Source organism: Homarus americanus, unplaced genomic scaffold (assembly GCF_018991925.1).
Source record: "Homarus americanus isolate GMGI-L3 unplaced genomic scaffold, GMGI_Hamer_2.0 scaffold50986, whole genome shotgun sequence".
Taxonomy (NCBI): Eukaryota; Metazoa; Arthropoda; class Malacostraca; order Decapoda; family Nephropidae; genus Homarus; species Homarus americanus.
Genome location: NW_024735373.1, coordinates 5,752 through 22,140, shown reverse-complemented (window position 1 = coordinate 22,140; position 16,389 = coordinate 5,752). Strand labels below are relative to the sequence as shown.

Below are 16,389 nucleotides of genomic sequence, written 5' to 3'. Positions count from 1 at the left end.
AGAAGAAGACGAAGACGAAGACGAAGACGAAGACGAAGAAGACGAAGACGAAGACGAAGACGAAGACGAAGACGAAGAAGAAGACGAAGAAGAAGAAGAAGAAGAAGAAGAAGAAGAAGAAGAAGAAGAAGAAGAAGAAGAAGAAGAAGAAGAAGAAGAAGAAGAAGAAGAAGAAGAAGAAGAAGAAGAAGAAGAAGAAGAAGATAATAGGGTGTAAACCAGTTCAAATTATCATCACCTCTTTGTCTATAACATTGGTTGCAAGAAAAATAATATCCCTATCAATACAGCATCTCTTCCTTACCTGTGGACAGAATGAAGATAATATAATATCCCTTCCTCTTAATGGGTCATATTTGTGATGTTCCCAAAATTCTGCAAATTCTTCTCGCATCTCATCTGTAACTATGTTCCCTGAACGCTGCTTGTTGTGAATCTGGTAAAGATAGTTATTTAAAGTAAGGAATAAAGGTATGTTATTTTGTAGTTCCTAGAATGTTAAAATGTGTCACTACTCATGACAACATCAATACCACCATTATTGTGGCAATGTTGTGATGTCTTGCGGTGCTTGTGGACACCACAAGTTTTGTTTGAGAGTTATGTTTGTGGACATAATACTCCACAAGGAGTGTTATAGTGATGTATACATTGTATGTTGAAAAATTACAGACAAGAAGGGTATTTTATTATAATGTTTTTTGTGAGGTTGTCACAATTAAATGTTGTGTTTTAGTGTTTGTGGATATGTTATGACTGAAAGTTTAGTTGTAGTGTTCAATTTGTGGACATGCTATAACAATAGGTTGTGTTGCAGCATGGTGTTCCTGGATATGTTACAGACCACAAAGTGTGTTGCAGTGGGATGCTTGTGAATGTATTAGATAATTAGACCATAAACTGTTGTTCTGTGCTGTCTGTGGACATGTAAAAACCACAATATGTTGCAATGTGGTGTGTGGACAGTAAGCTGACTGGTGCTGCACTGTGTTTTTTGCATTTGCAGTATGTTAGTCCAGAAACTGTCTTTTCAAGAGGTGTCTGTGAATGTGTTAGAGCTACAAATTGTTGCAGTGTGATGTATCTAGACATGCTTCAAACTATAAATTGTGCTGTAGTGTGGTGTATACACTGTCGACCACAAATTATGTTGGGGTAGGTGGATGTATTATAGAACATAAATAATGAATATGTTTCAAACCATTACTTGTACTGAAGAGTGTACATGGCCAAACATGAAGAATGTAATAAAAGGCAGTAAAATCATTTTCCACTGATAAAGCTAACTGGATTCATACAATATTACTCTACACAGTTTAAAAGCCTTACTGAAATATATCTACAGTAGTAATACTGTGTCTATCTATTTAAAGTACGTACAATCATTAACATAGGCATAGGAGACGGGGGGGGGGCTACCAAATTACCGACTTTTAAAATATCATTACAGTCAACCCTCACTTTACGCAGTCCCACATTCCGCGTTTCCACGTTTACGCGGTACCCTGCCGGAACCCAAGATGCTCACATTCCGCGGTGCGTGTACCCCTTTACGCGGAGTGTCCGGCTCGACGCTATTTTTAGATTCGCCCCTCCCGCCTGCTCCCGCCTCCGCCTGGGCAAGCCGCGCGGTAAGGTTGAGCAGTGCATGTCTCTGTTGCGTTATCAGTAACGTCATATGACGTATCGGACTGTGATTGGCCATGCATCCCTACCTCCCTCCGCTGCTAGCTGTAATTGGTTTAGAGTAATATGACGTGTCCACCCGGCGGAGGGAGGGAGGGAGGAAAGACGACGCTTGACCTAGCCGTGGCAGTTTCATCCCTCCAGGCCACACCGTGTAATCGTGTATCCATTGTTCTGTAAAATGGCTTCCGCCGGACCACCGCCCCCAGAGAGAAACCTTTCCTTGCCTGGACCCAGCCGCCCTAAGCCCAAGAAGACACGACGTTCCTTAAGCTACGAGGTGAAGTACAAGATCATCCAAGAGTTAGAGAAAGGAACAAGACAGGTTGATTTGGCGCGCCAGCATGGTGTGAACGAATCTACGATCCGGACGATAAAGAAGGATGCAGCCAAGATAAAGGAGCACATGAAGATCACAAAGTCTACAGGTGCTTCTATGATCAAGTATTTCCTCAACCAGGTGCTTCTCAAGACGGAAAAATTACTTGTGAGCTACTTGGTGCGTCAGGCGCGACGGAACATGGCGGTCGACACGCGCTCTGTTAAGGAGTACGCACGTGAACTGTATGCTGCAGTGTCACGAAAGATGGGAATTACAGAGCCCAAACCCTTTAATGCTTCCTCTGGGTGGTTACAGAGGTTTAAGATGCGGAACAAGATCACCAATATCAACATTGGTGGTGAAGAAGCTAGTGCTGACCGTGCTGCGGCTAGGGAATTTCCTCCGTTTTTACGTGAGATTATGGAGGAAGGACAGTACACCGACGACCAGGTGTTTAACATGGACGAATCTGGTCTTTTTTGGAAAAAGCTACCTTCCAAGACCTTCGTTGTGAAGAATGCCAGCAAGTTCGGGGCCAGAAGTTGCAGAAGGAGCGCATCACCGTCCTGTTTACCACCAATGCCTCCGGTACCTGTAAGCTCAAGTTATCGGTGATCCACACAGCACGCAAGCCGCATGCCTACAAGAGCATGGACATGACCAAGCTAAATGTCCACTGGCTGACCGCACGTAAGGCGTGGATGTTCTCTACACTGTCCCTCTCCTGGTTTGATGACTGTTTTGTTCCCGATGTGAAGAAATTCTGTGAGCAACAGAATGTGCCATTCAAGATTTTGTTGCTGCTGGACAACGCACCAGGACACTCGCCCCTACTGTTAGATCGTCACCCCAACGTAAAAGTGGTCTTCCTTCCTCCCAACACTACGTCTATATTACAGCCCATGGACCAAGAGTTAATCTGTAATGTAAAAGCTGCATTCTCTACTAAAAAATTCAAGCTCCTGAACGACTACACCAACACCAGGGAAGAGTTGCGTAACCTGAGTGACACCACCACCGATAGCAAGAGCGAAGACGACGAGGATCAACAGTTGGCAGAGCAACAAGTACTTTTAAAACAATTCTGGAGAATATTCAACATCAAGAAAGCTGTGGACTTCTTGGTGGAGGCATGGGATCAGCTGTCTGTAGCAACTGTTCGTCACGCATGGAGACATGTGTTGCAAGGCATTCCGGCCGTTAGGCAGAGTCAATCTGTGACTGGTGAGGTTCAGACTGTTGCAGTAGCAGTGGACCTTGCCAGAGAAGCTGCGCAGTGTGTTACAGCTGCAGGCTTCTCCGAGACCACCAACGACGACATCCTGGAGGTGATAAGGGATCCTGATGTGACTACCGACGACATGGTAGATGATGATGACATCAGTGAAGAGGCAGGTGGAGTGTCATCCCAAGAAGAACACCGCTTATCCCATAGTAATGTTAGGGGTGCCATCGAGTGTGTCGAGAAAGTCAAGCTCCTCCTTTCCGACGACCCTGACGCAAACAGGTATGAAATCTTCACTACCCAGCTGTTGCAGACTCTGGAGCCCTACTTCAAGGTTTATCACGACAACATAAACACCAGCCGTCAGCAAAGCATAACAGAGTTCTTCGCCCGCAACCCACCACAGCCAGCCCAAGCCAGTGATAGTGACAGAGGTAGAGACAGTGATGATGACTTTGAGGGATTTGTCAGGGAGGCCCTGACAAGTGTGGATGACAGTGATGGCGACTCACCTGAGGGCCAGTAGCCTGCCCTCTGCCTCGGAACCAGCCTCCATCCCCGTATGCTGACCCATCTCTTCTACTAACGTAAGTGTTCAACCTAACTTTTAGTTTTCCTAACCTAACCTTTATTTTTCCTAACTTAACCTTGATTTTTCCTAACCTAACCTCTTCTATATTAATTGTGTGTGCATACCATCATAAAGTTAAGATAAAATTTTTACTACAACATAGTTGTGTGTCGTCAAAAAGTGGAGTTTGGGGGTCGGCCCGGTCTCTATTTCAATTAATCCCATATGTTATGTTGTTCACTTTACGCGTTTCTCACTTTCCGCGGTACCCTGTGGGTTATATTAACCGCGTAAAGTGAGGGTTGACTGTATGTTAAATACTGTAATATTATTTTGTTCTTGTTTGTAAGTATCATTTTAGTTTATTTCATTATTAGGATAAAACCACCATGTTATATTATGTTGTTTCCTCTTTGAATTGTTACATTTGCTTTTGTGTCATTTTAGATATGTAGTGAAATGAGGCAAGTAAAGGTTGGATGTAGCAACCAAGTGTTTTATTTACCACAGTGTGTGAGTTTATATTGTTTTAAATAGACACTGCAACAGATATTCCAGCTCCTGAATTAATCAAGTTACTGTCTTACTGGGAAGTGGGAACAGTGGCATAACTAGGTGTATGTTGTCAGTCATGGTATACATATGCATACTACCATACATTTGTCTATACTCATCATAGTCTTGGTGACCTCAAAAACATATTAAAAAGAATCATTTCATAGAGAACTGTATACTGCGGCTACAAATTACACGGTGAGCTTTGAGAGTATTTTAACAAAACAGTATAATAAATCACAGCGCATCTGGCAAGTTGTCAGTGGTAACATTAGTACTGTACAGTATTGGCTCACAAACACTGACAGTGACAGTTATTTGACTGTAACCGCAGACGATGGCCTCGTTTTCATATGCAGCATGCGAGACAGGTAGCTGTTCAGTGGAACATTGGCCGTTCCCTTTCAACGATGACCAAGGTATGAAAAACCGCGGACATATGTCCATGACAGTACAGTACTGTATATAAGTTTTTAATAAGGAAAATGAGACAAAAACCAGCGAGCAAATTTTAATTCAACTATTAAAAAGTAATAAACTTTTTTGTTGAATACACTGGAAACCAAAAAATTTCACTGCAGTCAACTTCTCACGAGATTATCGTCAACACGTCAAATGCACTGAATGTAGTAGAGAAAGTAACTCAGACTACAAGGAAAAGCATGCACAACTTTGAGACAGGAAAGAAAGAAAAAATGCTTGTCATGCGTGACAGAACAAAAGGGCAACTTAGTCGATTCTTTGCAAAGAGACCTACTCCTGACTCATCTGTTGGACAGCAAAGCAGCACTAGCACTGAGCAAGATGACTCTATAGCACTGACGCGGGAGCATTAAGTTCCGATTTACCAGTATTTTGAGAATCTGAGGTGACTCAGAATCCAACAAATGATGGTGGTGCTGTAATGACCACGGTTGTACATGTCAGTAAACGTAAAATCAGTCGATTCATATTACACTCAATAGCCCACAAAACATGTAGCTGTGCCTTCTTTATTGAGTCTCCCATCTGAGGCGTCCGTTTTCTCATCGCTTCAGGACGCCCGAGTCCTCCGTTTTCCCTCAATCTTAGACTACATCCGAGACTCCGTATTCCTCAGTATAACGACAAAAATTTTAAATTGCAACTGCAGTCGCATCTGTTAAGGCAACTTAAATATGTCTGATTACAGATGGAACATTCAAGATCCCTTGTGAGTGATGTTGAAAGCTTCAACTATCTTTATTGTTAGTTACACTTGTCAAATAAGTGAGTGTCCAGTCTGCCAGTACGAAGGGCATCCCTTGATATCATTCTTGGGGATAGCGATGGGTTTCCAAGTGTTACTGAAGTTAGATTATTTTGATGCCCAAACTTCAGAGAATCTGATGTTTGTAGTTAGTTAGTGTCAGTTGTCTATTTAAGAAAGTCATTAATCTCTGGAACGATTCTATCAAACTTTAAATCTCCAAGATCTCAGCGAATACACATAGAGGGTCCTTGTCTGAAATCCCGCTGATGTTGTGAGAATGAAGTTAACAGAGTGTGTATTTGATGCCCATTTCACTTTTTCCTGGTAAGCTCAATCTCTGATTAGATTATAAAAATAGACATAAGAAATTCACCAGGCCTATGACACTGATTTTCATAGTTAAATGTAATTTCTGTCATTGCGTGATTAGCCTTTCTGGTATGTGTAGTGCACAGGCCTGAGTTGCCAGTATATAAACTCGTGTACGAGTATCTCAGGTATGTGTATAGTTCTTACGCCTGCCATATTAAGTCAGTTTAACTTAGTTGAATTTTGTGAATATCAGTGTTCATGTTGTAACAGTGAAATTATCCTGTACCCAGTGAAAGAATTAATGTTACGTAAATATTGTCTGTCGTTGCCAGACGAAAGATTTGTTTGTGATTGAGTTAATTTTGTGACAACTCTGACGCTGTTCCATCACTATCTCAGGCACAGAGTGTGTGATAGCTGAATACCCGACAGTCACCGGGAACCCGTAGCTGCATACCAGCTGGCTGTCTTGCAGGATGTCATTAATTCGGCACGATTAAATTGTGCGAGTCCGCACCCTAGGAACTAGGCCAAAACTCCTTCGCAGTGTGTCGGACTGCAACCGACCCTAACAGTGCTCTTCGTTTGTTGTGGTGACACCAGTGTGACACCCTGGGGCACTCCTTACAGTTATATAAGCCAAAGTATTATTGTTGTATATGATTGGGGATAATTAGCAGAAATATAGTTGTCCCAGGAGCCTTCTACATACACACCTCAAAGTAAGTGTACTTTATTGCATTTATTTTTACTTTGTATGTAATTTTCGGTGAGCTGGAACCAATTACCCAAAATCCCATTGAAACAATGGTTTCGGTTAACGAACGACCTTCTGGAATGAATTGTGTTCGTTAACCGAGGGACCACTGTACTGATAGTTCAAGTAATGAATATGGTGATTATGACTGGCCATGCCTACATAATCCAGCTAGACAATATTCTGAATCTGTAGAACATCAGCCAGGTCCAAATCAACCAATTTTGAAAAAGTACAGTCCAAAAAAGTTCAGGAAGGAGACTACACTGGGGAACTTCAATCCAGAAAGGTACAAGAGTCAACCTTGGCTTAGTTATGAGGTCAGTGAGTGCTATGGGGCTTGTTTTCCATGCAAGGTGTTCATGAATGAAAGATACCTTCAAATTTGAGAATTGAAAGAAACCTGAATGACTAAAGAAGCTTTTAATGAGTCAGTGCCATTTGCTAGCCATGACAAAATGGATAAATTATCGAGCACATAAACAGCAGGTGCTGCAAAATTAAGAGTACAGTAAAACCTTGATAAATCGGACTTCAATATATCGGAATTCGCCTTTTTCGGACTCTGTGATGCTCTGGTCACCAGTAATACTTAAAAAAATAATTAATCTTTTAAGATACGGGGAAGATTAACAAACAAATCTTATGAAATTAACCACACTTAATGAATACTGTACAGTGGTCTAATGAGATTTCTTATCGGCCTGCTGAGAACTAAGACACTTGAGTGTGTAAGCAGGCTGGGGCTGATCAGGTGTTGCTGCATTTGTCTGGTTTATGTACAGTAAATCCTCTTATAACGTCGCCCCGCTTAACGTTGTTTCGGTACAAAGTCGCTACTCTTTAGATGTCAATAATTTGCTTAACGTCCCAACGACTCAATATAAAGTCGTTTTTCTAATCATTGTTTTCTCATAAGAATGCATGTAAATGGTAGAGTTAGGGGAACTGACTTGGCAGAATGTAATTTACATTGCTGGAATTCTTATAAGATAGTGATTAATTTGAATATAAACATGCTATAGTTTGCACCACACATAAAAATTTTAGTCATTGCTTAGTACATTTGAGTACAGTACAGGTTTGCCCTTAGGACAATATGTGTTTAGGATGGTGTATGCATGTAAATGAGTAAAAATAAATGAAGAAAGTTACTATATCTACCAAAAAATAAGTTTAAAAACTGTACAATATTTAAATGTACTTAAGGGGCTAAACTTTTTATCTCTTATACAAAATATTTGATGTCTATACAGTGGTCCCTCGGTTAACGAACACAATTCGATCCAGAAGGTCGTTCGTTAACCGAAACCGTTGTTTCAATGGGATTTGGGGTAAATAGTTCCAGCTCACCGAAAATTACATATACGTAAACTAAAAATAAATGCAGGAAAGTACACTTACTTTGAGTTGTGTATGTAGAAGGCTCCTGGTTGATGATGATGGAAATTAGAATGGGGGTGGAGGAGAAGGGAGAAGAGAAGGAAGTGGAGGTGGAGGAGAAGTCACCCCATGCTGCCATTTCACCCATAAAATTTTAGTTCACTTGGTGTAATTCAAGATTATTTTCTTTAAATCAACACTGCACTGCATTATATATTGTCAATATGTAAAATAAACTTCAGAATTACCAATAATTGTACTGTAAAAACATAAAAATAGTTTATGTTCAAGAGAGTCTGAAGCAAGAAGCTTCCTCCACTGAGCAGGGACACACACTGACGCCATTTTGGGTGAGTCAAGTGGCTGTTTGGCGCGCTAAAAACTAGTTCCCTGTACTTCAATTATGTTAAATAATTGTTAAAATGACTAAAAACTTTAATATAAGACTTGGAAAATTATTGAATAGTACAACCTTCTTGATATTTACTCAAATGGTAACGAATTTAAGCCCCAAAACCGATTACTGTATTGGCGGACTAATACTCCAGCTGGTGAGCAGGCAAAAGCAGGCGAAAACATGTTGGGAAAAATTCATAAGGAATTCGTTAACCGAAGTGAAGAATCATATAGAAGGTAATTCGTTAACCGAAATTTCGTTAACCGAGGGATCACTGTACTGTATTGATATTATTCGCTGTCTTCCAAGGATTCCAGCAAGGCAATTTATATTCTGCTAACTTTAGTCTGTGATATTTTACAAGATAAAAAGTTTAAGCCTAAGCCACCTTCAATTTTGCCGGAAGTGGAGGGGGGAGGTGATGCATTAAGACAGCAGCAGGGAAGGTTTGAGAAGGTTACCTAGTGTGTATGTATCAGTCATACAGAGGGAGTTTTAAGCTTATAAAATCTCAATGAATGTGACTTTACAGTAATGCATAAAAGCACCTCACTAAGCATCACATAAGGAGCTTTGAATTTATGTACGTACAGGTTGACAACCCTTTATCCGAAATTCCGAAAACCGAAAAGCACTGACAACCGAAAGTTTTTTGTGGGGCCATTTTTTTTTTAAACAGGGATTAGCCCACCCGGGCATAGATCACTGACCCACATCAGGGCCTGGGGGGCGAAAATGTAATAGTAGTAGTAGTAGTATTAATAATAATTATAATAATAATTATTCCTAGAAATAAAAATTTTAATAAAAATACACCAAAATAAAATAATAATGATAACAATAATAATAATAATAATAATAATAATAATAATAATAATAATAATAATAATAATAATAATAATACAATATATAAATAAAATCAATAATAATAACAATAATACTGTAATAATAAAATAATAATAATAACAATAAATAAATACAAGATTGAAAAAAGATCAAAAGTGAGAAACACGACCTAGACCTATGAATTATTATTATTATTATAATTTGTATTATATTTTCGCCCCCAGGCCCTGATGTGGGTCATGATCTATGCCCGGTGGGCTAATACACATGTAAAAAAAAAAACTAACCATTCTGAAAACCGAAAAATTCCGAAATCCGAAATGCCTCTGGCATTTATTGATTCAGTATTATATTCTCATATGATTGGCCTCTTATGGTTTATGGTTCATCATGATTAATATAACATCTTCAGTAATAGAGAAAAAATACAATACTATATGTAATTTGTAATATAACTTGAAAATAAAAAGATAAGCTGTATCATATACAAATACCATACTATGATATTTCCAAGAATGATAGCATGACTTCATAAAGACCATGTTGTATTGCACTGTTTGCTAGTACTGAAAATATGACTAAAAGAGAGGTTTGATAGGGGAAGTTACAAAACCTAGGCTGCATTTCCAAAGATAAGGTAATCTATAAACTGTAGACTGCACATGTATTGTATAAATATCCACCATGGAAATATTTACCCATAATATTGTATTTATACAACATTCTAATGGAAATCATTGCACAAACATTTCATATCACGTATTTCTCCTTACTTCCACATGCCCCCAAGACTTAACCTCTACAGAAACTCACTGTACCCATTAGTTTGCTACTGACAGGTTCTACTGTATTCCTTTACTTCTCTCCCACTTTTGTAAAGGTTGGTTCAAGGGATACCTGTAACCTCAAGTGAGGTAAAATAGAAGATGAGAATGGTGCCAGATGCATGGAAAATGACAGGTCAGGGTTGAGATAACATACTCACACACAGATATTCAACACACATTTGATCACTGTTACAACCAGCTAAAGAAAATTACCATAAGTTTTTATTCATTTTCCTCCATAACTCAAAATGTTTTCTTTTATTTCACTGAAAATACAAGTTGAGTCATCAGGTCGTCATATAACAATGTCAATTTTGTTTCAATAATGTACACAAAATTTTCCACACTATAAATACACTACTTACAGCTATGTTGTTAGCCTTTAATACAAGGTCAATATTAGGCCTGGAGTCTCTCACTACTGGAAGCCAACGCCTGTGTACAGTTCCACTACATGAAAAGATGACAAAATATTAATTTAAGTAATGTAGATCATTTCAATTATATTAATCATTAGTTGCTGAGAATTTAACAACAAAGCATTGTCTGCCTAAGACTCTTGAACAACTGAATTAGAAATCTCAGGAATCGTTTACATTGTACGATCGTTTTGAGATTTTTTTTTTTCTCATTTCTTTTTCCTTCAATTATATTTTATCACAACCTTATTACTTTAACTTGCACAAATTCAAGATTGGTAGCTATACTGATATCTTCTGGCCCTTGTTTCATAAATCTAACGATTTTAAAAATGATGTGCAGAAAAAGTCAGGAGTTGATTAAGCCAAGCACTCATTATTCTCAGAAAATTCTTTAGAAACGTCAGTCACTGTTTTGTTAGGTCTACTGGTTAACTCATGCAGTACAGTTTCATTTGGGATAAATTTTCTTTCGTGAAGATTTAATGACTCAGGTTAATTTAGAAAATTGGGCACAAAGAACAAGGCACTGCACTACGCTAAATAGAACTAGCATCCTTCATACAATTTCCAACAATTTGTAAAGTGACAAGCCCCAGGTTAGGTTAGGGCAATGACAGTACATACCACAGTAAATCAAACCCATAACCTAAGCTGACCATGGGACTGAGCCTTATCTCTGGGTTGGGAGTCCAGAGAGCTACCAACTAGGTTATGGCATTACATTAGTAAAATTATTAATTCACAGAAATTATAATATTTTTCATTCCTGTGTATTTTTTCACTGTAATATAATGAAGGTGACTGGAATTACATTTCCTTCTACTGTACTTACAGGATAGAGATCTAATCTTAGAGTATGATCAATCTAATACAAATGCATAAGTACCGGTATATATTGCCTTGAAACAGTAAAAAATATGCCAACTTCACAGTTTAGTCTTTATTTAGCATCACATTATTACTGATATCAAATTAGCATAAACATACACATTTTACTAACAGTGATGAGAACATAGTTATCAAATTTAATGTACTGTACTTACCAGATCAGGACATCATCCCCAGGCTTACAGGAATCAACGAGATCATCTTCCAGAGTCACCCAAAGTGAGCGGGGGATAGTTCCTATCACCAGCTTTCTCACTTGTTCCTTGTGGGGAAAAAAAATGGAGGATTGATCCTGAAATCCCATTTCATAACCACATCAGGTCTGAGCCCACTAGACAGTCAACAAGTCTAGGGGTAAAAACCCAAAGTTGCACAACTCCAACTTGTGTGAGAAATCTAAATACCAAATGAATTTGACTAATATATTATACTTCACCTTCTTACAGGGATCATCAAAGGGTAACCATATACAGTAGTACCCCGATTTACGCGGTCAATTGAACCCACAGGGTACCACGGAAAGTGAAAACCACGTAAAGTGAACAACAGAACATATGGGATTAATTCCAATAGAGACTGGCCCGACCCCCAAACTCCACTTTTTCCGACACAATACCTATGTTGTAGTAAAAATAACATCTAAATTTTATGATGGTATGCTCACACAATTAATATTTAAGAGAAATACAGTCGCCAGGTTATGTCCATTCAAATAATGGACTCAAATCCCCCCCCCTCTTCCCAGCTCACTGGCCCCTACCTCTCTGAGAAATGATTGGGTGAAACACTAGATTTTAACGTTTAGTAATAAATAATACCTCAGACTAAAGTTAGGATAATATAATTGACATTTCTGGATTCCTTGCAGGTCAGGGAATATTTTAATGTAAACTTCATATATTTTGCACAAAAGATAAAATACTTGCTTTGTGTAAACCAAATTATTACATTAGATCTAAAATTTGTATGTCTAATGCAAAATCCATGATGTTTATATTCAAAATGATCATCATATTGTAAGAATTCCAGCAATGTAAATTATATTCTGGCCGGGTAATTTGTATGAATTTTATGAGCTAAAAAAAAAAAATTTATACTTCACGCGTATATGAGTAGATGCACCGCGGAAAGTGAAAGTCCGGTTCTGGCAAGGTACCGCGTAAATGAGAAATCGCGGAAAGTGAAACCGTGTAAAGCGGGGTAATACTGTAGTAGGAAGGTGGTAAGAAGATATCCAAAAAAAATTTCGAGACTTTTGCTGCTGACAAAAACAAGAGATATTACTCCCTGTTTATATTTTTGTACTTTGGTTAAACAGTGCAGAGGCAAGAGGAGAGTGTTCAGAATAACAAAGCAAACAGTGGGTAGAAACAAGGATGTTGATGGTGAGCAGTGTGTGAGAAATGACCATGGTGATGTGGTTGTTGATAATGAGGAAATCACAGATGCCTGGAGAAAATACTTCAATTAATTACTGAATGAGGAGAATGAATGGAAGAGGAGCAGCCTAGGGGTTAACAAAACCAGTACAGGAACCATGCCCAAGGATTGAAAGAAAAAGGGTAGCTTTAGAAAGCAGCTGACGGTGGCTGGAAACTCTGGGATACTGTAGTTGTAGAAATGCTGAAAGCATCAGGTGATGAAGACAAGTCAATGGTGACGAAATTGACTAATGCAATCATGATGCAATTTCTAATGTACTGTTCAAGATAACTAGAGGAAGATTGTGATCAGGATTACTTGTAAGGGTGAAGATGATGCATTTGAATGCAGGAACTAAAGGGGCCCGAACTGAAGCTGCTAAAAAGGTTTTGAAAGATAATTCTTCAGAGGCCTCAATACAGTGCTCAATCCCCTCCTCCCACTTCTGGAAGTTCTTGTTGGTGAGGCTGGAGAACACCTTCTGCCATGTGTCCTGGATCTCCATTCTGTCCATGATCTTCTTCCCCTTGAGGTTCAACTTGAACTTGGGAAACAGCATGGCATCCCAGGGGCCCCCCACCCTCCATACTCTCCAGATCTGGACCCCTGTGACCACTAAGTTACAATATATGACAATGACTGGGGACTCCTTGTAGTGTGGTTGTGTTACTATAATGAATTTAAAAACATATTCTAAGTAAACTGACAGAGTGTAACGGTGATCTGAAACCCTTTTTGTGTGATATTTGAAGATATTGTAGACTATTAAAGAATATTCAGATACTGTACTTTAAAAAATATATTTAAATATATAAATCGAAACTTAAAGAAAGGAAATAATGCCAAAAATAAACAAAGGAGAAGCTGAACTATTCAAAGCTTAGAATTAATGTACATGAGGAACAGCCAACATAAAATACTGTAATGAATTTTGTGAATAACTTCACCATATGATTAAAGATAACCATTACCTGAATTTTGATTTCTTGATAGTCTTTAGTATGCAGAGGATGTGAGGAAGCTCCAAGAGGGGTGAAGTTGTTGCAATAACATTCTTCAGGATTTGGACAACGACTTGGCTTATTCATCACATAGTACTGGTCATGATCTGCCTAAAAAAAAAAACTGTAGTACACTTTCATTTTTTCTTGAATAAAATAGCATATTAACATACAGATTTTATCTAATAAATAAGCAAGTATAACTAATGGTAATCTCAAGCAAGGATAACTATTGGAGGATCTGTTATTTCATACAAAATTTTTATAACTATCTTAAAGAGCAAATTAAAGATATTACCGCCAGTTTAATCACATGCAAGTCCAGGTCAATCTAGTACTTGATATTATGTAACAATCTGATAACCTTAAACAAAGAATAACCTATGACTGGAACTGAGCCAGCTGAGCAATATTTAGAACCACGGTCCAATCAACAAAATTCTTGGATATCACAAAATGGTTACCCAAAACACATACTGTATCATGTTATTACTGGTGACTGTTTCCAAAGACTTAACAACTATCTTCATAATCTACTCTTGATGTAAGTTATTAACCATCATTAAAAAATTCACATCAACCTGGTTTCATCTGTTATTTTCCCTGTATAAACTAAATCTGCCATATTGCACCATATTGAGTGTGTACAGTACAGTCAGAAGCAGTAATTGCTACCCTCCTAGTAGCCAGAGCCAAGGCAAGTGAAGGCCTGGCGATCGAACAAACCTTTTTCCCTCCCTCCCTCCCGTCTAAACGTTGCTGGGTAGCTCTGGAACTATCATGGCTGGTGATGTTGCATTGTGTCAATATCGGCCGTCATTGACTGTGGCTCTGGTTACTGGGGTGGGGCAGCAATTACTGCTTCTGAGTTGTGCATGTGCATGCATGCGTAATAATAATAAATAATGGTTTATTAACAAACACACCAACCATATAATTAAAATATCTGAATGATATAAGTGATACATAGCGTATATAACTCATAAGGGGAAGAGGATCATTTAAGATAAATAATGTCACAAGTGTTTTGATTGTCCCCGGAACGTTCTGATCTTGTGAAATTAGAAACTGTGCCTGGAGATCAGTGGTGCCTAGTTAATTAAAATCACCACAAAGTACTAACTTAGCACGTGTGTGTGTGTAATAATAAAAATAATAATAATAAACTGTTTATTAATAGAGTTGCAGCCGGTGGCTGAAAATATACAGACTTACATTACATGTGTGTGTGTGTAATAATAATAATAATAATAATAAACTGTTTATTAATAGAGTTGCAGCCGGTGGCTGAAAATATAAAGACTTACATTACATGTGTATGTGTGTGTGTGTGTGTGTGTGAGTGTGTGTGCAGAGCAACAGTTTTCAAACTCTTAGTTCCTTACCTTTACTGTGAACACATGTTTACACTGAATACACATGAAGTCCTTTTGATATTCAAGCATCTTAGCAGCTGTAGTGCGAACAACTGTTCCAGAAACACATAAAAGTCGCCCAACATCGCTAGTGCGGGGGACAGCATGGCGATACAGCTCTGGACAGGTTGGCAGCCCTAAAAATTAAAACAAATAATAATACAATAAAAAGCTAAAGCAGCAAACATATGAAAACGGGTCCCATAGATTTGACAGCCTGTTAGTAGCAGTGTAGATATAAGACACTGGTGACTTAAGTCTTTTTTCATTACAAAAGGAAGTACTGTACTGTAGTATGGACAGCATTGCACTCTAAAGCCTTCACTTCCACAATTGTTAAGTTTGGTTCCCATTCACATATTCACTTAGCTGCCACATCCTTAATAAACCCATAGTCTACACATAATGTTTCTTGGTTAATATTTTGGCAACATGACAATCACTAAAACAGGAAGCGACTAAAAATAATAATAATTACAGCACAGTAAAGCCTCCGATAACGACGGTTCTACTAACAACGATTCATATTTAAAACCCTGGTTAATTTAGGACCCAATTCAATTTACGCCATTATTTTCTTCGTATTTACAAATAAATTAAAAAACTAAAATAAAATTATATTTTCATATAAATAATAACTAAATCCTGATATACAGTGAACCCTCACTTTACGCGGTCAATTGAACCCACTAAGGCCCGCTAAAGTGAGAAACATAACATATGGGATTAATTGAAATAGAGACCGGCTGACCCCCAGACTCCACTTTTTCCGACACAATACCTATGTTCTAGTAAAAATAACATCTTAATTTTATGATGGTACAACACACAATTAATATTTAAGAGAAATAGAGAAATACAGTCGCCAAGTTAATGTCCATTCAAATAATGGACTCAACTCCCTCCCCCTCTTCTCACACTCGCTGGCTCTTCCCTCTCTGAGAAATGTTTGGGGGAAAACACTAGATTTTAAGGTATAGTAATAAATAATACCTCAAACTAAAGTTAGGATAATATAATTGCCATTGCTGGATTCCTTGTAAGACCAGGAATATTTTGAATATACATGTCATATATTTTGCACAAAAGATAACATATTTGCTCAGAGTAAACAAAATACTTAAAGTAG

General features: G+C 38.3%; 1 protein-coding gene across 1 annotated transcript; it reads right to left on the bottom strand.

Annotated features, from left to right (window-relative positions):
• Positions 1 to 304: 304 nt before the first annotated feature.
• Positions 305 to 15,397, bottom strand: LOC121870851 (DNA helicase MCM9-like; the record flags this gene model as incomplete). The annotated part of the gene is given in 5 exon segments (XM_042372821.1): positions 305 to 436; positions 10,478 to 10,562; positions 11,578 to 11,684; positions 13,816 to 13,956; positions 15,231 to 15,397. Coding segments are annotated over 5 exon segments (632 nt in total), but the record flags the coding sequence as incomplete, so codon positions are not given.
• Positions 15,398 to 16,389: the final 992 nt, after the last annotated feature.